Here is a 24,831-nt window from a genome sequence, read left to right on the forward strand (position 1 = left end):
CTTCTTGACATTCTATTAGAAAAGACAGAGCAGCTATCCACCTGAGGGAGTAAGGCCAAGATAGCTGCTAAGTAGACTTTGACAGAACTAACAGAACAAACCTTGCTGTTTCAAAGACTGGTTTGGCATCCTCGATTGCACCACCAAAATGGTTGCTTAGCAACCCCAGGGCACTTAGATGGACCAGGAAATGCTGAAGCAGCAGCAAGAGCCAGTTTGCGTCTATAACTCCTATTCATTTTCCTCTATATAACCTGACAAGGTGTAGAAGTGGAGTAGCTGTGGTACAGCTGAGGACAAAAGTGCTTCCTAGACTTCAGAGTCATCTTAGACTCCTTTAAGCTGTGAAGTTTATCATCAGTCTGAGATGAAAAGAGGGATGGACCTTCAAATAGCAGGTCCTACAGAGTCTGCTGAACCTTCTGGGGCAACTCCAAAGACTTTAGACATGAGCACCTGGGTATGGTGATGGCAAAGGCAACAGTCCTAGCACCTGAATCAGTCATGTCCAAACCAGCCTGAAGTGACGTTCTTGCCATTCATTTTCCTTCATCTACCAGTGAAAGGAACTCCTGCTTAGCATCCTCAGCCAACTTCTTTCAAGATCCCACCAAGGGAAGTCAGGGCCTAGGGTCAGAACACGGGCAAACCTGAGGCTAGGAATAGCAGAGGAGTTCTGAGTCAGGGCCAGGCCAGGGTCGATAACAAGGGTCAGAGTCTGAATCAGGAGGCAAAGTCCATATCAAGCCAAGGTTTAAGCCAGGAATTCAAGACCAAGGAGCAGGAATGGTCGTGGCAGCTACAGAAGATACATGCTGTTGCCTGGACACTTCCTGGAACTATCCTTGGGTTTATATAGGGCAGGGAGTCAATTGGGAGCCATGGGGCTGCCGTCTGTCAAACCTTTGAGACGGAACTTCCCACGGTCTATGTCCACGGTCTATGTCCACAGTGGGTCATGGGAAGCGGAGCGCAAGTTGATTGCAGCTGCCACTGGGTGGTAGCCGGGAGATGTCAGCTGCCCGGTAGATCTACAGGCCCAGGTTCTAGATGCATGAGGCCTTACAACTTGTCCTTAAATTTTAGAATGGCGTCCCAGATATTAAAGTCATATCGCCCTAATAAAGCCTTCTGGTTAGTGAGTCTAAGCTTCAGAGAGGTAGCCATGTTAGTCTGTATCAGCAAAAAGAACAAGGAGTACCTGTGGCACCTTGGAGACTAACAAAGTTATTTGGGCATAAGCTTTCACTCACACACTCTCACACACACACACACACACACACACACACAAAATGGGGGTTGTCATACCAACTCTAACAAGACTAATTAATTAAGGTGGACTATTATCAGCAGGAGAAAAAAAAAACTTTTGTAGTGATAATCAGGATGGCCCATTTCAAACAGCTGACCAGAAGGTGTGAGTAACAGTAGGGGAAAAATTAGCAAGGGGAAATAGTTTTTAGTTTGTATAATGACCCATCCACTCCCAGTTTTTATTCAAGGCTAATTTAATAGTGTCCAGTTTGCAAATTAATTCCAGTTCTGCAGTTTCTCGTTGGAGTCTGTTTTTGAAGTTTTCTTGTTGAAGAATTGCAACTTTTAGATCTGTTATTGAGTGTCCAGGGAGATTGAAGTGTTCTCCAACTGGGTTTTGAATGTTATAATTCTTGACGTCTGATTTGTGTCCATTTATTCTTTTGCGTAGAGACTGTCCGGTTTGGCCAATGTACATGGCAGAGGGGCATTGCTGGCACATGGCGGCATATATCAAGGAGCAATGGTCTCAAGTGACCCCAGAGGGGGATGGGAATAAAAATGCTCAAAACCTGGGCGGGTTCATAATATTTATGCTCCACTCATTTAGATGTGGGAAGGAGTGAGGAGGAAGTTTGCCAGAGACACTTGATAGGTTCTAAAATTGCCTCATTAAATTGTCAATGCCACCCGAGATGGCGCAGCAGAGGCCAGGATATCAATGAGACGGGGAGAAGATTCCCTGAGCTCTTCTACTTGAACCACTCTTTTTAAGAGCTTCTGGTGGACCCTCTAGTCATCAGAAGGGGGCAAAGGCACTCCTGAGGAAACTGCCTCACCTGGTGAGGAGAAAGATGAACCCAGCACAAGCTGAGGCTGTGTGTCCTCTGTTCATTGTCCTGCCAAATGTTCATGAACACATTCTTCCTGCTTGGTATTGGACCCAATAATGGGCTTGATGAGCTGACTCATCATGTTTAGCTGAGGAAACTGAACTTGGGGAGGGTGATCTGGAAACCCCCAAGGGCAATTGAAAGGGCACTGGACCCCAAAGTCTTGAAGGCCACATGTCCATGCCAGCACCACTCACAGGGTCTCGCAAGTGTACCCTGGGTGGTAAGGTCGGGGGGGGGGGGGCGAACAGCAAGACACACACTGCAGCTGGGGAACATAAGAGCAAAGATCTGAGTCAGAAGAAGAGTCACCTTCTCCTGACCAAGGAGGGGCCAATCCAGTCACTGCCAGGGACTGGTGCCAAGAGTCCAGGGAAGAGTGAAGGATAAGAGCTCCAAGACTCAGGAGATTGACTCGGTGCTGGGAACTGCACTGTGGAGGAGTGCTTCAGTTTTGATTGCACTCTACACTGTCCCTTTTCTTGGCTGACTTAGGGACTGGGGATCTGCATCTCCCAGCAGTGTCCTTGGAAGCCTTCTGCTTCTTCCTGGGCACCGGCAAGGGAGAGCAGTGCCAGGACTCAGTCGGCATCGGAGACGCACTTCTTCAGATGCTGAAGTGCTCGGTACCATCTCCAATCGAGACGGCTCTGAAGGTAGTCTCAGAACCATCTCTATCAAAAGAAACTACAGTCTGGTCTCTAGCTCTTTCTTGGTTCTATGATTCTATGATTCTAAGCATGTATTTAAGTGCTTTCCTGAATTGGTGCTCCAGCCAGCTAATGTGTGTACTATGAATTAACCTAAATATATTTAAATGCGATCCATCAAGCCCTCACCTTTATTCGACATTGGTGAGGCCTCATCTGGAGTACTGTGTCCAGTTTTGGGCCCCACACTACAAGAAGGATGTGGAAAAATTGGAAAGAGTCCAGCGGAGGGCAACAAAAATGATTAGGGGTCTGGAGCACATGACTTATGAGGAGAGGCTGAGGGAACTGGGATTGTTTAGTCTCCAGAAGAGAAGAATGAGGGGGGATTTGATAGCTGCTTTCAACTACCTGAAAGGGGGTTCCAAAGAGGATGGAGCTCGGCTGTTCTCAGTGGTGGCAGATGACAGAACAAGGAGCAATGGTCTCAAGTTGCAGTGAGGGAGGTCTAGGTTGGATATTAGGAAACACTATTTCACTAGGAGGGTGGTGAAGCACTGGAATGCGTTACCTAGGGAGGTGGTGGAATCTCCTTCCTTGGAGGTTTTTAAGGCCCGGCTTGACAAAGCCCTGGCTGGGATGATTTAGTTGGGAATTGGTCCTGCTTTGAGCAGGGGGTTGGACTAGATGACCTCCTGAGGTCCCTTCCAACCCTGATATTCTATGATTCTATGATTCTAGGCTTGAAGTCCTTGCAAATCTGGTACCGATCCTTAATATGAAACTCACTCAAGCATTTCAAACAACTAAAGTGAGGGTCACCCACAGGCAAAGGCTTCAGTCATGCCAGGCAAGGCTTGAAGCCCAGTGACTGAAGCATTCCTCAGTACTTACAACAGATCCCCAAACTTGGGGAACCGAGAAAGAATTAACAGACACTAAACTAACTCAACAAACACCAACTGTCCCTAATAACTGTACAAACATGTAACTATATACAAGAAAAAACATGCTGAGAGCACTTGCTAATGCAAGACCAACAGATTCGAACAACCATCATGGGCAGTAAGAAGAAAGTGAGGAGAGGGAGGTTTCAAGAGCAGCTTGGCCCTATCCGCATGCAGTGGCACGCGGTAGTAGAGGGCACTCAAGCTGCCCCGACAGGTACCACTGAGGAAAAAATTTCTGACAACTATGCCTGGGGGGTGCACCCACCAAGAGCGGAACACACATGTGCAATCACTCAAAGAACCACCTTTGCTATCTTGCCTGGACGTACAGAGGAAATGTAAATTTGTATTTGAAAAGATAAAAAAAATAAGGCAATTGAAAAGGAGAGCTCTCCACCTCAGTAGTATGGGAAATGCATTAATGTAATGTACATCTCATTATTTCATTCTCAATCTGTGCACTGTAATTTAAGATAGCACCATTTATATCAAGGCATGCTATGAACTAAAATGATAACATTGAATTCAACAAAAATTACAAACTGGAAATAACTGTTCATTAAGACAATGAAGTCATCCATATCTAGGAGTACTGGGTTGAATCATTTGATACATCATCTTCATGCAGACTATCATTAGCAGCAATTTATTGTTAAAAAAGTGTCCTTATCTGCTCTCAAGATAATTGACTTCTTCAGACCTGTTACAGTTAGGTTAGAAAGGAACAGAGAGATAGGAACGGACCTTTGGGTGACGTGAGGTGGAAGATCATTAGATACTTCGCCATTCTCGGACACCATTGGCTTCTCAGAGGCACGGTTTCCACCTTCTCCTTCTATTAAAAGGAAACATCACCACAGCTTAGTCATAATTACAAGTTTGAAATGTAAATCTAAGCTTTTGTACTGAATTTTACATTTTATCAAAGCTCGGTGTGTGCCAGTTAACTAAATCCACTACAACAGAAACAGTTTATTTTTTTTAAATTTATTTGTAACCAAAGCCTTTTAAGCCTGAAATATTTAAAACTATTTAAATATTGAACTTACAGTTCAAATGGACACTGAGAAATAACTCTATACTCCAACTCTTCACATTCGTTCACAATACTGTGACCTTTTCCATTTGGAAAAAGTTGGCTACTTACCAGTAGCATAATTGTTGTTCTTTGAGATGTGGGTGCAGACATGTATTCCACTCAGGTGTGCTCACGCCAAGCCACCAAAGCCGAAGGACTTTGTCTAGTAATACGTGTAAGGGCGGAGCTAGTGCCCTTTCCCTCGTAGGCCCTACTGTGGCTACATAAGGGCAGCACCCCGACTCTCCCTTAGTTCCTTTGCACCAAAACTGAGGCTGGAAACTCTGATGCAGAGGGGATGAAAAGAAGGAAAGGTGATTCATCCTGTAACTGTATTTCTTCAAGTTGTGTCCCAATATGGGGTGCTCCGTTTCAGGTGCAGATGCACCTTTGAGCAGAGATTTTCATTAGCAGTCAGTTGGGCACATGCACGGGCCCCACAGATCCCCATGCCTTGCTGAAGATATATAAAACTGCACGGATGAACCACCCTCAGTTCCTTTTCTACTGCAAAATCCCACAAAGAAAACTCTGAAGCAAAGGGAAAGGAGCGTGAACAGTGGATCTCCCATAAGGACATGCATATTGAAGAACGACAGTTACTGCACAGAGTAAGTAACCTTTCACTCTCTTTCAAGTAGTGTCCCTATGGGTGCTTCACTTCAGGTGACTTCTGAGCAGTACCACAGGAGGAGGGAGTTTCGGAATAGAGTCTAGTACAGAAGACAGAACTGCACTGCCTACTGCTACATCAGATCTAGAGGCATGAACCAAGGCATAGCATTTGGAGAAGGTATGTATTGAAGACCATATACTGGCCCTGCAGATTTCAGGTACTGGAATGTCCTTAAATAAGGCCAGGATGTTGACTGCAACCTAGTAGAATGGGCCAGAACCCTAGCAGGAGATTAGGCATTGGCAATCTCATAGCAAGTGATAATACATCTACCTTGAAATCTCTGGGTAGAAATAGAGGAACACTTAGATTTGTCTACAATGTAGACTATTTGTCTCAGAGACTTCCAAAATGGTTTGCTCCTATCGAGATAGAAAGCCAATGCTCTTTTGACACAGAGGGAACAGTAAACGTATGGTCTGGCTCAGATGAAACTCAGACAATACCTTAGGAAGGAATCTGGGATGTGGATGTAGGGAAATTTTATCCTTGAAAAATACTGTAAAGGAAGGATCCACCAAAAAGGCCCTCTGATTTCCCCAACTCTTCAAGCCAATGTAATGATTATTAAAAAGGCTGTCTTTATGGACCTCTACCTAACAAGTGGACTGTATGCCCACGAACCATCAAGGACCTATGCCTTGAGGCAGAGACTCTTTAGGGAGGGATGAAGCAGTCAGTTTGCATCTTAAGAGGGACGAGGGAAGCATGAAAGGTTGATCACCAAACAAGGAGATAATCAAAAAAGGTAATGATGCCATGCTTGTATTGGCCATGTAAGGACTATCAAGAGGTCCTTGTCCTGCTTGATCTTGTTCATCACTTTTAGAGTTAGAGGCATTGGGAAAATGAGTAATACAGACTCTTCACCCAGGGAACTGATTGTGGCTTGGGAGAAAATATAGCTAAGTAAATAACCTGATTACAGTGAAAGTGAGACAGCACCTTAGACAAAAATTCCGGGAGTGGTCTCAATGATACCTTGTCTTTGAAGAACTGCATATATGAAGTGTCTGCCATAAGGCTTGCAATTCGCTGACTCGTCTTGCAGATGTTATAGCCATCAGGGAGGCTGTCTTCTAGGTGAGGAGAGACCACAAATATGGTGCTATCAGCTCAAAAAGGCAGACCCATAAGCACTGCAATCACTGTATTAAGAGCCACAATAGCACCATTTTCCTCTCTGGTGGAAAAAGGCAGACAATACCCTTCAGAAATCTATCATAGCCTTGAGAATACCATCTTTCCTTAGACAGGAAGATGGAAAGCTAAGATTGCAGCCAAGTGGACCTTCAGGCAGCTAAGAGCTACTTCACAAGATTTTAAATGCAGCACATAGTACCAAATATCATGAATCTGAGCTGACATGGGCTGAATTTGATTTGATGTTGCCCAAATTGAAAGACATCTCCACTTAGCCAAGTAGGTGGATCTTGTAGATACCATGCATTTCCTCTCCTCCTCATCTAGCCATGCAACATCCAAAGAGTAAGGTGCAGACTGTCCAATGTAGGATAAACAAACTGGCTGTGATGTTGAGTCAGGTGGTAGGGAGAGATTTAGGAGGCCAAGCTGGTAGGGTGAGAAGATCGGAAAACCAACACTGCCTCAGTCAGGCCAGTGCAATCAGCATTACCTTGGCATAGTCCAATTTGAGCTCCCCAATTCAGATGGAAATAATTGGTTACAGATCCCAGGCTGAGCACCACCTGGGAACAGAACTGACAACATTTCCTGTTGTTCTTTGTCACAAATATGTAGATAAAAGGGACGCCCCTTTCTCCAAAAATAGATCTCAGCACACTATTCTTTAGGGACCACTCACAGTTGTCTGAAAAAGTCCTGCTGAGGTGATCAGCCAGCTGGTTTTGAGAGCCTGGGAAGTGAGCTGCCATGGGTATGATTATTTCCTTGAGGCAGAAGTGACAGAATTTTATTGCCTCCTGAAGTGCTGGGTGGAGCAGCTGCCCTCTTGCTTGGTCACATAATGCACTGCAGTGGTATTGTCAGTGAGTATGAACTGTGGCTCACTGGAACTGATTCTGAAAGGCCCAACAGACATTGTATACTGCTTGAAGCTCCAGTACATTGATATGACAAGAGGTCTCCTGCTCTTCCCACAAACACTGAATCTCTAATGATCCCAAATGCACTCACCAAGCTATTGTGGAAGCATTTGTGATTAATGTTCTGGTTGGTGGAAGAAAGGCAAAAGAGACCCCTTTGAAACACACTGCTGTGCTCTATCCATGATTGTAGTGAGTCCGGTAGCTCTGGGGACACTCAGATAAGGGTGTCCAATGACTGGCAACTTGGGTGACGGACCAACCTGATCCACAACTGAAGAGGGCAAAGAGCCTCTCCTGCTGTGCCCTGTAAATACATGAGGCCATATGGCCCAGTAATCTCAGGCATACACAGACCATGGTTGAAGGATGAAATTGGAGAGCCAAAGGCGCCAAATTGTCTGGAATCGTTCTTACCCTCAACTTTGTAAAGTCTAATAGGGCCCCAATGAACTCAATTTTTTGAGTTGGGATTAGAGTTGATTTTCCTTTGTTCAGGATCAGACCCAGCTAACCGAAAAGGTCCAAAGTGAACTGGACATGAATGAGGACCTGCTCCCTGGATGTGCCTTTTGTCACCAGCCAATTGTCCAAGCACAGAAAGACATGTATCCCTCTCCTTCTGAGAAAGGCCACCACCACCATCACACAATTTGGTAAAGACCCATGGGGCTGAAGATAGGCCAAAGGGGAGAACTGTGTACCATTAATGTTGGCCAGCAACAAGAAATCTCAGAAACTTAGTATGGCATATTGGAGGAGATCAACATCAGCAAACCAGACATTATGATTCAGTGAAAGAAGAATAGTAGTAAGGGTAATCACAGAGATTAAGGATAGGTCTCTATCCTCCCTTGGATTTGGGGATCAGGAAGTACTGGGAGTAGAATCCTTTTCCATGAAGATGAGGAGGAAGCTCCTCTATGGCCCCCATAGCACACAGGGTTTCCACCTGCTGCGTAAACAGTGACTCATCATAGTGGTCCATCCAGTGACATGGGTATGGGGATAGGAGGGAGACTGGATATGAACTGAATAGCATAATCCGATCACATAGTGCTAAGGACCTACCTGTCTGTAATTATAACCTCCCAAGTACTATAGAAGTGGGACAACCTGTCCCAGAACAGAAGGGATGGGAAAGTTATGTTCCAAGCTGGAGTGCTGCTCTTGAGACTCAAGTCAAATAGGCTGTCAAGTCCAAGAGATGAGAGGATGGGCCATTTGGCTAGAATTAGACCCAGAAAGTCTTCTCTGTAATTTGTGCCCCTTTCTGGAGAAATACTGCTACCTCAGAGTAGGGGGACTGATGGAAATATTGCTGAGGGTGATATTGCTGCTGCTGCCATTGATGGCTACCAAAGCCATGTCTCCTTGGGGCCTGAACATAAATCATCAAGGAGCACAGGGGCTTTTGGAGGTCTTTAAAGGACTGTAATGTCTCTTCATTTCTCTCAGTAATGATGAGGTGACCAAAAACAGCAAGTCCTCTATGCTCTGCTGGATCTCACGAGCCATGACAGGGTTTTGCAACCATATAAGATCCTCCTCATTGTAAAGACTGAAGCCATTAGCCTGGATAAAGCATCCACTATATCCAGAGCTGACTGTAATGATGTCTTGGCCACTAAACGGCCTTCTGCAATAAAAGCCTTGAATTCCTCCCTGAAGGACTCTGGTAACTTATGCACAAATTTGAACATGGGGTCCCAGTTCACAAAGTCATTTTTATATAATAGCACATGCTGGTTGGCAATACACATCTGCATGGGGGACCTGATGAAGAAGAGATCCCTCTTCCTTCTGACAAGGAATCTGAGCTCAGCTGAGAAGATCCAGCCTGTACTAGTTCAGGCCCCTTAGTACCTCTGAGGGGCCTGATGCTCCACAGTGGTCCCCGATGTTGAGGAAGAGCTCAGGGCCTGCTTGAGAAGATGCGGCTTTAATCTTAAGTCTCAAGCCACCTGTGTCCTCTTTTTTTAAAAAGCTTACAGATGGAGCACCTTTCTCTAATGTGCCCTTCCCCCAGACATCATAAATGTCAAGTGTGGGGGATGTTACTGGGGATAGCTACCCTACACCAAGGACAAACTTTAAACCCTGGTGAGGGCATTCCACCGGGAGAAACTACCTAATTAATCACTACTACCACTACTAACTATTATGACTAACAGGTACTACTAACCAACTATAACTATATTCCAAAGAAACAGAGAAAAAACTGTGAAGGCAAGTGTGAGGTAAAAAAAAAAAAAAAAAATCTCACCGAACACTCGGAGGCTTGCTGTAGGCAATGAGAAGGAACGAGGTGGGTGAGGGCAGTGCTGCCTTTATATAGCCACAGGAGGGGCTATGAGGGAAAAGGGTGCAAGCTCTATGCTTACATGTACTGATAGGCAAAATTCTCCAGCTTTGATGTGCTGGGTATGCTCACACAGTTGCAACCACACGAAGAACAACAAGGATTTCACTCTCTCCTCCAGTTCTTCAAAAGTGACATGGCAACTTTTTCCTCTTATCTTCATATTTGTTCATTATATGAGGTATATATGAGAGAGGACATGAAGTTCATAAAAAAGATCACGTTCCATACATTAGAACTTTTAAAATCTATTGCAATTATAAGCTTTTATTTCATTCCATTAAATATTTACATTTGCTGTTTCCCCTCTAACAGTGTTTCCAATTCTTGTTTAGTTATAGTCACATTATTATGATCTCAGTACAGTTGACACCACTTATTATAAAGATTATTCTAATAAAATACAACTAATTCCCCCCCACTCCCCTGAATAGAATACAAAACTAGTCTGGTCAAAGGGAATCTCAACATTTCCTCATGCTAAACCTATGAAGATTGTCTTCTGAATCTCTCTTTTCACGCTGAGTTTAAATAGAACATAAGAGCAGCCATACTGGGTCAGACCAATGGTCCATTTAGCCCAGGATCCTGTCTTCCAACAGTGGCCAATGCCCCAGAGGGAATGAACGGAACAGGTAATCATCAAGTAATCCATCCTCTGTCACCCATTCCCAGCTTCTGGCAAACAGAGGCTAGGGACACCATCCCTGCCCATCCTGGCTAATAACCATTGATGGACCTATCTCCAAGAATGTATCTAGTTCTTTTTCTATTCTCTCTGACCAATAAATGACACTTTTGTTTTGAATATTTGCTAACTGTGCAGGTTAGCAGGATATAACCAGTTCCTCAGGCTTTGCAACAGTATTTCTGTGGATACTTTTTAATAAGTAAACATAAAAATTAGAAAAAACAATATTAGAGGCAGAAAGCATTCAATGCCCTTACAACCAATCTTAAAAATTTGTACAAACAGATATTTAATGACTTTTCCTATTTAATACTGATTTGTTCAGATAGTGCTTTAAGAGAAGACTAACCCTCTATAAGAAGTTTGTCTTCTGCCCCCATAAACTTTAGTTCTGATATCTCTGAAGAATAGCCCCATCCCAGTAAGTCAGGCTCTGAGTCATCAAGGTATTTATGCATATGCCTAACTTTGAGCATGTGTACCACCACTGTAGTCAATGGGGCTACTCACATGTTTAAGTACTTTTGCTGTCTGGGATCTCATTTGTTCAGTTTTCCTAACTTGTTTATTTTTACCCTGAGCCCTTAATAATTTATTGCCAGTAAGACATCCCCTTTCTTTTTTAATTGACAAATGAGATAGTAAGGATTTTTTAAAGTTAATTTTAACTTAATGCAGCACCCAGGCATTTTGAATAAATTGTCTACTGACTCTGTACATAATTTACTTTGTTAGAGTAAAAGAATATGCATGAACACATTTAATGTACAAAAATGCTACTTTGATATTAAAGTTGATGGTACAAACTAATGAGTAAGGAAATTAGGAGTTAACAAGCCATATTGCCCTTAAGCAAGGGAGGACAGATAGCCTAGATATTAAGTCACTGAACTGAGAATCAGAAAACCTGGTTCTTATTGCTGACTCTGTGACGGGCTTTGTGTGGCCCTTGCAAATCATGTAAGCCTTCCTGTTTCTCAGTTTCCTCATATATAAAATAGGCATAATATTTCTCTATCCCACATGAATGATGTAAGCCACTCATACTTTGGTGAAGAACACCCCAGACTGCTTATAAAAGTAGGAAGTAATTTCTTGGTAAAGCACATGACAGTATCCATTAAGATCCACTGATTGAGAAACTGCACAAATGCATAATACTAAGTCACTTAGAGACTACAGGGATGGAGCTTTAGAGAAGATTTAGACTAAATGAGACTGAATTAGGACTATTTGGCAGCCTTAACTCAGAGTGCTTTATTATGATTAGTGTGAAGGTCAGGCCTTTTTCTTTTTAATGTGTTCTATTTGGTTTATTAATGGCACAGTTTTACTATTCACACTGTAAAGCCATCACTTGGCATCATGGTTTTCTTCTAACTTTGGGGGAAGTGTGTGCATGGTCTTTCCTGGCCTCCATCCACACCCAACTCCCATTAAAAGGTTCCCTGCAAGACTTTAAAATTAAGTGAGGAGTGCAGGCTGCTAACTGAATTTAGCCTTTAAAACAAAATCAGCTGTACTCAAGTTAGCAACAGAGGAAAATCAGATATCTCAAAATGCATCCCTCTTTGATATAACAGCTACCAATAAACTCTGCTGGAGTACAGAGTTGGCCTAAAAGTAGCCAGGAAAATGGCATGGCTATTATATGGAGCAGTTACAGAATCTTTAAAATATTATTTAACCTTGAGATGAAAACCATACTACATATAAAACTTCACTTTAGTGAACTCTTCTGGGCTCCTAAATGCAACAGGGGGAAACAGTAGCTGCAACATCATAGCATAACAGACTGTGGAACATCACAGCAAAATACTAATGACTTTAAATAGTTGATATATTTCATTTTTCTAAAAGGCATATTTATAATCAGTTACTAGCAGAATTATCCATCCCATGCTATTTGGGGAAGTAAATGTTGCAGATCACCTTTAACATAAATTGAAGCCATAAACACATAATTGGGGGGAGGGGGGGAAGAGACCAATGTCTTTCTAAACTTGTACTGACATTAGGAAAGTGGAAGATGGAAATGCCATTGAAGTAGATGGTGAAATAACTACCTACGGTATTTTGCAAGACAAGTGTCTGCTTAGTCTCAAAATAAAATATATAAAGCAGTTGTAATTAAAACAAAAAAACCACATACAGAAACACCACTTAACCCTAAATACAGACCAACACCCAGGGTATCTTTTTATTATTTTTGACTTAGAACTACTTCAATAAAAATGTACTAAAAAGTGAAAACAGAAGTCATTTACATTTCATTTTTGTTTATAAATTAAACGTTCTTTAATGTATATTGGTGTAAGTGTGAAAAATACACTATTAAAACTATAAAAAATATTTAATACTACTACAACAAATTTTATTTTAACTGCGGATAGTTATTTTGTGAGTGCTATTTATATTTCAATGTAATCCTTACTATACCTGCATCACTGGCAGATTCTCCTGAAAAAATAAAACACATTTATCAGTCTTCAGATAGGAGATTCAATATCTTGCTAAAGAAAATAATGATCAAGTTAGACATCTAGTACTACAACAGAACTACAGAAAACTACTGCCCAAAAGGGATTGAATCATTACCATGAAGAGCAAATAATTTAGTGGAGTCTCCAGGTATAGAATCACAGTCTGTTCTATGATGCTGTAGTTATTGTGCAGAACACAGATTAGTGTCTTAATCATGGGCTGAAACAATTTTAATGAAAGAAACTACTGAAGCTTTCAGCTGACCAGACCATAGGGAGCGGTCTCACTTCAATGTAAATTTAGCATAATCTACAATTACACTAACAAATGAAAGGTCTAGAGAAAAATTCAGAGATTAGAATATTTAGAAGCAGTCATCTCAAACACCCTATAAACCCTTTAAAGCACTAGGTATATTATAAGGAAAGCTATGTTCAATTCTTATAAACTGTTGCTGCAAACGTGAATGCCTGCAAAGACACTGTGTGGGAATCTGATGGGGGCCTAATGCAGTCAGACAGACAGCTGCCTTGAATTCCACTGTGATTATCTGGGTGCAATAGATTAATGCTCTCTGAATGATAACTCCTAAAATAAACCGAAAAGGTACTGAATACCCCATGTGATCAGACATCTAAGCCTACCTATCGCTAATTAGCGAAATTTAAGAAACTAACCATTGCCAGCAAAGGGATGGAAATCATTTAACCTAAACTCCCTTTAGAACAACAGAAATGTCTCTCAGTACAGCTCAAGTAAGATTTCCTATTAGATATTGGCTAAGTAGGCAGTCCGAGTGGAGAACTTCCTGTGATTGAGTAGGACTTCTTGGACAGCCGCAGAGCACTACTCCTCCTCTTCATTCAGCCACGTAACAGCCACGACTAAGGTGCAGGGAGCTGATCACACAATGGAAAGTGGAGCCATGGTCCTGTGCAAGCAGATCGGGACAGAGAGAAAGTGATATGGGAAACTCAAGTGGCAGAGCAAGGAGGTCTGAGAACCAGCACTGTCTCTGCCATGCTGGAGCAAGGAGTCTGAGCTTGGCCTGATCCACCTCGAATTTGAGGATGACCTGTGGGATGACCAGAATAGGGGAGGAAAGTATAAAGAGCCGACTGCCAGCTGCAGTGGAAGGCATCTGAGAGGGAGCCCGGACTGAGGCCGCCCTGACAGCAGAATAGGTGACACTTTCTGTTTCCCCTCATTGCAAACAGGTCGATCACAGGGGTGTCACATGTTGCGAAGATGACCTGGAGAATATTCTCCTCCAGGGACCACTTGTGGCTCAGGGAAAAACGCTACTGAGTTGGCCCTCAAGACAATTTTTCACCCCCAACAACTGGACTGCTGCTCTAGTGATGTCTTCCTTAATGCAAAACTGCTACAGATTGATCGCCTCCAGATAGAGTAAACTGGAATGCTCCCCCCCTTGCTTATTCACATAGTACATCGTGGTGGTATGGTCTGTGAGTATGTGAACCACCGAATGTCTGATGCAGTTCTGGAAGGCACAACATGCATTGTGGAAAGCCCGAAGTTCCAGCACATTGATATGGAGGAAGGCTTCCTGTTCTGACCACAGGCCCTACACCCTCAATGAGTCCTGATGCACACCCCAACCCACAAGGGAAGTGTCCATAACCACTGACTTGGTCAGAGGGCCTAGCGAAGGGGACTCCTAGCACACATTGTGTAGGGACTCCCACCAGTGAAGGGAATCTAGGACTGATGGAGGGAGGTGAACCAATCTGCAGGGCAGGGCAGTAAACTGTCCTGAACCATATCTGAAAGGGGCAGAAGGTGCAACCTGGCGAACTGGACCACCTGTGTGCAGGCAGACATGTGGCCCAACTAGCTCAGGCACACACAAACTGTTGTGGACGGCTGGGATTGCAGACTGAGGCAGAGATGTTGAATTGCCTGGAAGAGGTCGGTTGGCAGGAATGCTCTCAACCTCGTGGAGTCTAACAGGGCCACAATAAACTCAACTTTTTGAGTGGGAGCCAAGATTGACTCTGCGGTGTTTAAAATGAGTCCCAGCGGGTGAAGCAAATGCAACATAATGTTGACGTGGGCGAGAACATCCTTTCTGGAGCCATTCTTCAACCACCAGTTGTTGAGATACAGGAAAATGTGGATTCCTTTCCTCCTGATATATTCCATGACCACAGTCATACATTTGGTGAAGACTTAGGGAGAACTGTATATTGAAAGTGGCATTCTACTACTAAGAAACACAGAAACTTCCTGTGGCTCAACAGAATGCCCACATGAAAGTCCCCATTCTGAAAGTCCAGAGCTGTGAACTAGTCATTCTGAGACTAGTGCAGGGAGGACGGCTGATAGAGCGACCATATGGAATCTCAGGTATTTGATGAATTTGCTCAGGCTGCGAAGGTCAAGACTAGGTTTCATCCCACCCTTTGATTTCGGTATCAGGAAGTACCGGGAGTAAAAACTGTGGCTCCGCTGTTTTGGCAGAACTTCCTCCACCACTCCCAACTTCAACAGAGAGTTGACCTGCTTGATGAGCAGTTTCTCATGAAAGGGGTTCCTGAATAGGGATGGAGAAGGGGGGTGGGAATGTGGTGTGGAGAGAAATTGGTGTGCAAAGTCTGATCTGATAGCTTTTGGAGGTAATAGAGTCCCTAGCAAGGTAAAAGCGGACCAACCTGTCCCTAAAGGGACAGGGGGACAGAGGAACGACTAAACCAGTGCTCTGGACAAAGAAGTCCAATGGATACTTAGCCTGCACCGAGGGAGGGCGTAAGGACTGTCTGAAGCCTGAGCCCAACTGCTTTCTCTTGTGGAATCTATCCCTCTTTCTAGGCCAGTCCCATTGTTTCAGGGGGAAAGGCTGCACAAAGGAATGCTGCGGGCAATATTGCTGCTGCTGCACCACCCATTAGGGCATCTTTGTGCGGACGGCATGAACACTCCCAAGGACCACAAAGTAGCCCTAGAATCCTTGAAGGAGTGCAAAGTGTCATCCGTCCAGTCCGAAAACAAGACTGAGCTGTCAAAGAGCTAGTCCTTTATGGCTTGCTAGATATCTAGAGCGATCCCAGAGTTTTGCAACCAGGAAGCCCTCCTCATGGTTACCGCTAAGGCCATGGCCCTGACTGCAGTAACTGCAACATCAATGGCGGATTGCAGGGATGTTGTGGCAGCCAAACAGCCCTCTGCAGCAAATGCCCAGAACTCCCCACCTGAGGCCTCAGGCAACTGCTCTTCAAATTTAGCCGTGGCTGATCAATTAAGGAAATCATACATGGGCAGTAAAGTTTGTTGACATCTCTGGGGACGATGAGGTATGAATCTTCCTACCCAGAAGATCCAATCGCTTGGAATCTCTATCCTTGGGGGTAGACTTGAACCTACCCTGCTGGGCCCTGTTAATTACCACTGTTACTACCAGGGAGTTTGGGGCCAAGTGGGAACAGAACGCTTCAAAACACTACATGAGAACAAAGTATCGCTTTTCCATGCGTTTCGCCACTGGCAGTACCGAGGCTGATGTACTCCATAGGGCTCTTGACAGCTCAAGGAATGCATCATTGATCAGCAGGGCCACACTCCCAGGAATGACAGGCTGTAAAATGTCCACTGGTTTATGCATGTTCTCTTGGGCGAACTCTGCCTGGATGCCCAGGGATACGGCTATGCTGCGTAAAAGGTCCTAGAGTGAAATCCCTGCAAGCTGCATGGACACTTTTCAAGGACATCATAATAGAGGCCCAACTTAAATGTATACCCCATATTAAAAAACACAGTAAAAGAACTAAAAAAGAGCCACTGTGATTTAACAACCATGTAAAAGAAGCAGTGAGAGATAAAAAGGCATCTTTTAAAAAGTGGAAGTCAAATCCTCGTGAGATAAATAGAAAGGAGCATAAACACTGCCAAATTAAGTGTAAAAATGTAATAAGAAAAGCCAAAAAGGAGTTTGAAGAACAGCTAGCCAAAAACTCAAAATGTAATAACAAAATGTTTTTTAAGTACATCAGAAGCAGGACGCCTGCTAAACAACCAGTGGGGCCCCTGGACGATTGAGTTACAAAAGGAGCACTTAAAGACAATAAAGTCATTGCAGAGAAACTAAATGAATTCTTTGCTTCAGTCTTCACGGCTGAGGATGTTAGGGAGATTCCCAAACCTGAGCCGGCTTTTATAGGTGACAAATCTGAGGAATTGTCACAGATTGAGGTGTCACTAGAGGAGGTTTTGGAATTAATTGATAAACTTAACAGTAACAAGTCATCGGGACCAGATGGCATTCACCTAAAAGTTCTGAAAGAATTCAAATGTGAATTTGCGGAACCACTAACTATGGTTTGTAACCTGTCCTTTAAATCAGCTTCTGTACCCATGACTGGAAGATAGCTAATGTAACGCCAATATTTAAAAAGGGCTCAGGAGGTGATCCCAGCAATTACAGACCAGTAAGTCTAACGTCAGTACCGGGCAAATTAGTTGAAACAATAATAAAGAATAAAATTGTCAGACACAGAAGAACATAAATTGTTGGGCAAAAATCAACATGGTTTCTGTAAAGGGAAATCGTGTCTTACTAATCTATTAGAGTTCTTTGAAGGGGTCAACAAACATGTGGACAAGGGGGATCCAGTGGACATAGTGTACTTAGATTTCTAGAAAGCCTTTGACAAGGTCCCTCACCAAAGGCTCTTACGTAAGTTAAGTTGTCATGGGATAAGAGGGAAGATCCTTTCATGGATTGAGAATTGGTTAAAAGACAGGGAACAAAGGGTAGGAATAAATGGTAAATTTTCAGAATGGAGAGGGGTAACTAGTGGAGTTCCTCAAGGGTCAGTCCTAGGACCAATCCTATTCAACTTATTCATAAATGATCTGGAGAAAAAGTGAGGTGGCAAAGTTTGCAGATGATACTAAACTGCTCAAGATAGTTAAGACCAAAGCAGACTGTGAAGAACTTCAAAAAGATCTCACAAAACTAAGTGATTGGGAAACAAAGTGGCAAATGAAATTTAATGTGGATAAATGTAAAGTAATGCACATTGGGAAAAATAACCCCAATCATACATACAATATGATGGGGGCTAATTTAGCTACAACTAATCAGGAAAAAGATCTTGGAGTCATTTTGGATAGTTCTCTGAAGACATCCATGCAGTGTGCAGCGGCAGTCAAAAAAGCGAACACGATGTTAGGAATCATTAAAAAGGGGATAGAGAATAAGATGGTGTACATCTTATTGCCCTTATATAAATCCATGGTACACCCACATCTTGAATACTGCGTACAGATGTGGTCTCCTCATCTCAAAAAAGATATACTGGCATTAGAAAAGGTTCAGAGAAGGGCAACTAAAATGATTAGGGGTTTGGAACGGGTCCCATATGAGGAGAGATTAAAGATGCTAGGACTTTTCAGCTTGGAAAAGAGGAGACTAAGGGGGGATATGATAGAGGTATATAAAATCATGAGTGATGTGGAGAAAGTGAATAAGGAAAAGTTATTTACTTGTTCCCGTAATATAAGAACTAGGGGCCACCAAATGAAATTAATGGGCAGCAGGTTTAAAACAAATATAAGGAAGTTCTTCTTCACACAGCGCACAGTCAACTTGTGGAACTCCTTGCCTGAGGAGGTTGAGAAGGATAGGACTATAACAGTGTTTAAAAGAGAACTGGATAAATTCATGGCGGTTAAGTCCATTAATGGCTATTAGCCAGGATAGGTAAGGAATGGTGTCCCTAGCCTCTGTCTGTCAGAGGGTGGTGATGGGCGGCAGGAGAGAGATCACTTGATCATTACCTGCTAGGTTCACTCCCTCTGGGGCACCTGGTGTTGGTCACTGTCGGTAGACAGGATACTGGGCTGGATGGACCTTTGGTCTGACCCAGTATGGCCATTCTTATGTTCTTATGGTATGCCTTAGAGTCTTCCTGGATAGAAGGGGAGGACGAACCCAGCAACACAGGATCATCCAGCGACAAGGATGAAGGTCTTGGCTGAGCCAAAACTCGCTCTCGCTCCCGGGAAGATGTACCTGGGAGGACTTCCTTCTGGGTAGGAAGATGACTGATGCCTGGGGTTGTGGCTGATCCAGAGCCATCACCATTGACCTGGCAGGTGACTTCACTTTTCAGCAGGATCTCCCTGACCAAGAAGCATCCCACTGAGTCCAAGGCCACTGATACAAGTAGTGCAATGGTGGCCAGTAGGGGCCAGGCCAGGGACTTCCTTCCTGGCTATGGAGCACATGCCAACCCTGGGAGCCATACTGGTCCATTGGCGGCCCCCAGCGTTCATCAGAGTGGGATGGACGACGATTCCACCCCAGAATCAGAGCCCTGGGATCTTGGCTACACAGGCAGAGTGATGCACAGAGGAGCCAATAGGTGGTCCGATTCATCCATTGCCCAGAATGTGGTGGGAATCAGTGCCCCTGATGAAGGTGGTACTGTCAGTACCGAGCATGCCTGAGACACAAACAGTGTCGGTCACAGTGCAAACGTCGTATCAGAGCCCCCAAATGCACAGACGCTGAAAGGGGGCAGAGCTGCCAAGGGAGCATTTGCGGCTTCGAATGGGCAGGGCCAAAGTGGGTCCCAGTGCTGAGGCCCCCCACACTGATTCCAGTACCAGTTCCATCCCTACCAGAGGAGCGTCTGGATACCGTGCTGACAGAAATGAGGGTTCAGCAGCTCACTCCATTGGAGGTGCATAGGGGGCACAGCCCTGGGAAAGTCTGAACCAACGGTGAGGTTGGGACCGAAAGGCGGCTGCCTCGTATGCCAACGACATGGACACGACTGGTACTGGCAACTCCCTCAATAGACATCCAGAGGCCGGGACCAGAGTCAATGGTACAGGGTTTCTGCACTTTTCACTCAGTACTGGGGAAGGGTCAGAGGTACCTGTGCTCTCCCATGCCCCAGAACCGGCCCCAGGCCAGTCCATGCTTTTCCCAGAGGCAGCAGAGGAGTCACCCTGTGTCCTGGAGTGGTTCCGATTGGTCTTATGAGAGCTCTTCTTTGGCGCTGATGACAGAACGGCTCTTCCGTTTCTTTGGCGAGGTGCCTGCCTCAGAACAAGAGGCAGTAGCACTCTCCAAGCCGGAGGGTGATCTTTGGCCAAGGAGGGCCTCAGGACGGGATCAGGCCACATGGCCTGTTCAAGTAGATGCTGCTTGAGGTGAAGGTCTCACACCACCTGAGTTCGCTTTTTAAAAAATTTACAAACCAAACAGTGCTCCTTAAGGTGTGCCTTGCTGAAACAAAGCAAGCACTACATATGGGGGGTCGCCCATCCATACAAAGGACAGTGTTTGAACCCCAGTGAGGACATCACCAGGGAACACTAACTATCCACTAACACGATCTAACACTAACACTAACTATATACAAAAATAAAGTAGGCTAAGACTAAATGTGAGGTTATGAGACTACAACCACACACAGAGCTCCGACTCCAGCCACGGGCGGTGAGAAGGAACTAAGGGGCATTGGGGCACTGCCAACTCATATAGCCAGCAGAGGGCCATAGCCATGAGGCGCCAGTGCTGCCGCTCTTTGGGTACTGCTAGGCAAAAGTCTCTGGCTCCGGTGCTCTGGGGGCACACACTTAAGTGGAATACATGTCTGCATCTACTTGAAGAAGTTTGACAATGAACCTTCCTAATATAGAACAGAGAGAGTCAGAGGTGCCATGACCTCCTGAAATAATGTAATTAATAGCATTTTTTAATTATTATTTTCTCACTGCAATGGCAGTTAGAATATTTGTGGGTGTCAGAACTAAGATTTAATCTTCTAAAATGAAAATACTTGCTGACACACAAATGAAAGTAAAACACATGGAATATAGAGAGCAAGTGCTATATTTTGTAAAAAGCCTTATTTAGAGATGAACACCATAATGAAATGTGTCAAAAGCCACAGAACAGAAAGAAAATTGGTATATACAGTTTAAACTCATTGCCAATAATTTTTACGATTTGTTTTTTCTGCAGAAAGATTTATTTCAACCAATGAAGAATGTGTTTCAAAACTGTTTTAAATGATTCTTTCACTAGGCACTTCTGGTTACAATTACAAACAAGAAGGCTGGAAGACTGTGATTGAACTTCTTGATCACTGCCAAATAAATCTCTAACTTACCAAGAAACTTCTTATTAGTCATTATCAACTGTATTTTAATGCATTTTGAATTTCAACTGTTGTGAACATTCTTAGCTCTGCAGGGCAGCTTGTATCTTATATACAGATCTATGATTATTTAGACCTGGTCTGCACTTAAAAGTTAGGTCAACATATCTACATTGGTCAGGGGGTGGGAAAAAAACCAAAACAAAACATGCTCCTGAGTGCTGTAGCTATGCCGACCTAACCTCCAATGTAGATACAACTACATCCCCAGAAGAATGCTTCCTTCGACATAGCTACCATTGCCTGGGGAGTTGGTGTTCCTATGCCAATGGAAAAATCCCTTTCATCGGCATACGCGGACAGCAACCTAGCTATGCCAGTATAGTCTCCGTAGTGTCAACATACACACCCTGAACTAACCACAAAGGAAACATTCTGAAGTCAATGGAGTCATCCTATTTAAGATCTGATCCCAAACCTCTGTGAGTTAGTCTTATGCACACTCAAATTAAAAAAGAGGAGTATAAAATTATTAGAATACATATACTCCAGGAATGCAATACATACTGCTTCCTATACTCAACAAAATACAAGGAAAATGGCCTGGGGAGTTCTCACAGCTGTGAAAGATGGTCAACTGCCATTTAGATTTCATTAGAGTGAGATACCTACTAGGCCATATTTAAAGCCACAGGTGTAATGGGACCAGACTTTCATCCCCTGCATAAGTGGCATCAACCTTCCCACTAGCCCGTGTCTACATACATACATACTATTATTGTTGCACTCTAATGCAGGCAGAACTGTCAAAAGAAGAAATCAGCATGCTCCCTTATCTCAGGAGAGACACAGGCCAGGTGCACCCCATCTTGATGACTGTTCCCATCCAAGAATTGAGTGATTGCAGGATGTCCCCATTTGTTCAAATGGTTGGGTTTCCCCCTGCGTATCTGTAGACTGTTGCAGCCCGTTTAGCCTGCATTTTTTATTTGTTTGTAAATTTTAATTTGGTTACAGTATCTACTTACTCTGTTAATTAGGTATTCTTATATTGTAATCCTCGGGAACTCTTAAGTGGGTTTTTAAAATAGTGAAATAAGGATGAGGAGATGGAATTTGCTCTAAAATCTTGTACAGGGTTAGCAGGCTGCAACAGTCTGTAGATACGCAGGGGGAAACCCAATCACTTGAACAAATAGGGACATCCTACAATCACTCAATTCTTGGATGGGAACAGTCATCAAGATGGGGGTGCAGCTGCCCTGTGTCTCCTCGGAAATAAGGGAGCATGCCGATTGCTTCTTTTGACAGTTCTGCCTGCATTAGAGTGCAAGTGCAACAACAATGTAGTCTGTTACCATGCTTCCCTCTCCCTTTCAGCATTGTTTGTATCCCCTTCACAGCATGCCAGCAACAGAGCACAGTTTGTGGGGAGAAAAACAATAGTTGGTTGGTCACCATAAGAAGGACACATAAAAAAATAGACCACAAAATAAAGCTTTAGGATATCTAACAAGGGTCTCAAATCTATTATCGCATTATTCATGAATACAACTTGATAACAGTTGTGGAGTGGCTCATCTCTACCACTCATTAGCATACCACCTACTATCTTCAAGTTTGGACTTGAAAGGCATTGTGCTTCAGTAGGGAGTAAAGACCTTACTAGGAAAGGTGTGATTTCTGAACTATGAAGTTCACTAGTAGTTACACGGTGAGATTAAATTATAGGGGAGCATCTGAATTAAGCACACACAAAAAACCACAGCTTAACTTCTTAGATGTACTCAGGAGCATAGATCCAAATAAGGAATTCTGAGGTACTGAACAAGGTTTTATTCTTCTCACCTTGGTGTTTTATTGCAGGTCTAGGTTCAGCTTTTGCATGTAATATGCTAGCTGCTTTTTCATCTGAAACGTTATCTGCAGGACTATTCGTTTCCAGTACACCTAGCATAAAAGAATTTACAAGAGAAAGAAATTAATGATATAATAAAAGTTTAGAATAAATTGCTGTGCTAAATATTTAGTCCACTTAACTACGTGTTTAAGGATTACTCTGGTTTAAAGAAATATCTTGAGTGCAAATAAGGAAAGTTACAAATTTACAATGGCTTTTCACATAATTAGTGAAGTACAAACAAACAAAAAAATCACCACAGCAAGTTTTTCATCCCAAGAAGCAAAAGACTGAACTATGTAAGTTACAAAAACACAAGAAAGTTTATTATATTCAGGAGCAATTTACAAATATATAGTATCATTTACTAGCAGGGTAAGTAGTTAAATGATACTGTATTTACCTAGTAAAACCTAAGCAGTTACTAAAGTATGCTTTCTGGATTATATGGCAAATAACTGACTGAGTCAGTTCCAATAACTTGCCATTAAAAGGTATTCAGTCATAAAATTGTGAGTGTTATCCAGTAACTACTACAAAAATATGCAATATGTGCACTGTACAATTTGAAATTAATCACATAACAAAATGCCTAATCCCTGATTATTGTCCAACTTTCTAATGCTACATAGAAGTACAATTATTTTTGGTACAGTCCATGCTAAAAACAGTGGAGGAGAATTTCATATGGCCACTATCTTAAACTAATTTCCCAGATGTATGTATAATGAAAGGATACTTAAAATATGCAAGATAATTCATATCGGACCGAAAAATATGAACTACTCATGCACACTGCTGGGTGCTAAATTAACTGCAACCACTCTGAAAAATGATGTAGGGCATCACTGTGGCCAGCTCAATGAAAACCTCTGCGCACTGAGCATCTTTGTAGGAGCAGCAGTGATCTCTATGCTCTGTATGGCTATGCTATGTATAACCAGTATGCTCAAAAGGTCTGTTATACTCCCTCCCCCCTTTTGTCTCCTCTCCCTCTCTGAATACCTGTGAAGTGGTTTTCCCCCTCCCCCTCCCTCCTGGAATGCTTGTGGGATAAATGGGCTGGTTGAACAGCTGGAAGATCAGAAGAGCTCCCAGGTAGACAAAGTGTCTGGGACTCTAATTAGGCAGCACTCACACACCCAATGCATGGACATTGCCGGAGGTGGAGTGTGAACAACCAGATGTGTCCAAGTCATCTCTAGTCGCAGGCCATGATGAACAGGTCTTTAAAAGGGGAAAGGGCCATGTGCTCAGAAGTGCACTCACAAGCTTGTACCTCCCGTAAAGGCCCTTCGCCTGGACAGCGGTTCGCTGCATTGCATTCCATGGTGCCTCGGGAAGCCTTACCTTCATCGCACCGTCCATCGCTGTGCTGTGGGACACTTACCTTAAAGAATCCTGACATCTCCAGTGCCGTGCCTGTCCTGGGAGCGTGAGTATGCGAGTGTGAGTGTGACCCCCGCGCCCTTTCTTTTGAGCTTAGCTATCAGTATAGTAAACGTGCTGCTTTCTGCCAAACTCTGGTGGGTCATTAGTCCTCCCTAAGCTTACTAGCTGGCCCAATTTCAGGTATCATTAATAGTGGAGAATGCAGGCAGCTTAGTGGAGGATTTGACCCAAGAGTAGGGGTCCCCTGGTTAGGGTGACCAGACGTCCCGATTTTATCGGGACTGTCCCGATATTTGCTTC

At 43.6% G+C, this 24,831-nt stretch overlaps 1 protein-coding gene across 1 annotated transcript in view; it reads right to left on the reverse strand.

Moving 5' to 3' along the window:
- Nucleotides 1-24,831, reverse strand: part of TRAF3IP1 (TRAF3 interacting protein 1) — a 119,526-nt gene that overhangs the window by 57,568 nt on the left and 37,127 nt on the right. Inside the window, exons 12-14 of the mRNA XM_065413622.1 lie at nt 23,088-23,189; nt 13,060-13,080; nt 4,492-4,582 (exon numbers count right to left, since the gene is read on the reverse strand). Of these exons, the coding sequence (XP_065269694.1) occupies nt 4,492-4,582; nt 13,060-13,080; nt 23,088-23,189 (214 nt within the window). The remainder of the gene's footprint in view (nt 1-4,491; nt 4,583-13,059; nt 13,081-23,087; nt 23,190-24,831) is intronic.

Source organism: Emys orbicularis, chromosome 11, assembly GCF_028017835.1.
Source record: "Emys orbicularis isolate rEmyOrb1 chromosome 11, rEmyOrb1.hap1, whole genome shotgun sequence".
NCBI classification, from domain to species: Eukaryota; Metazoa; Chordata; order Testudines; family Emydidae; genus Emys; species Emys orbicularis.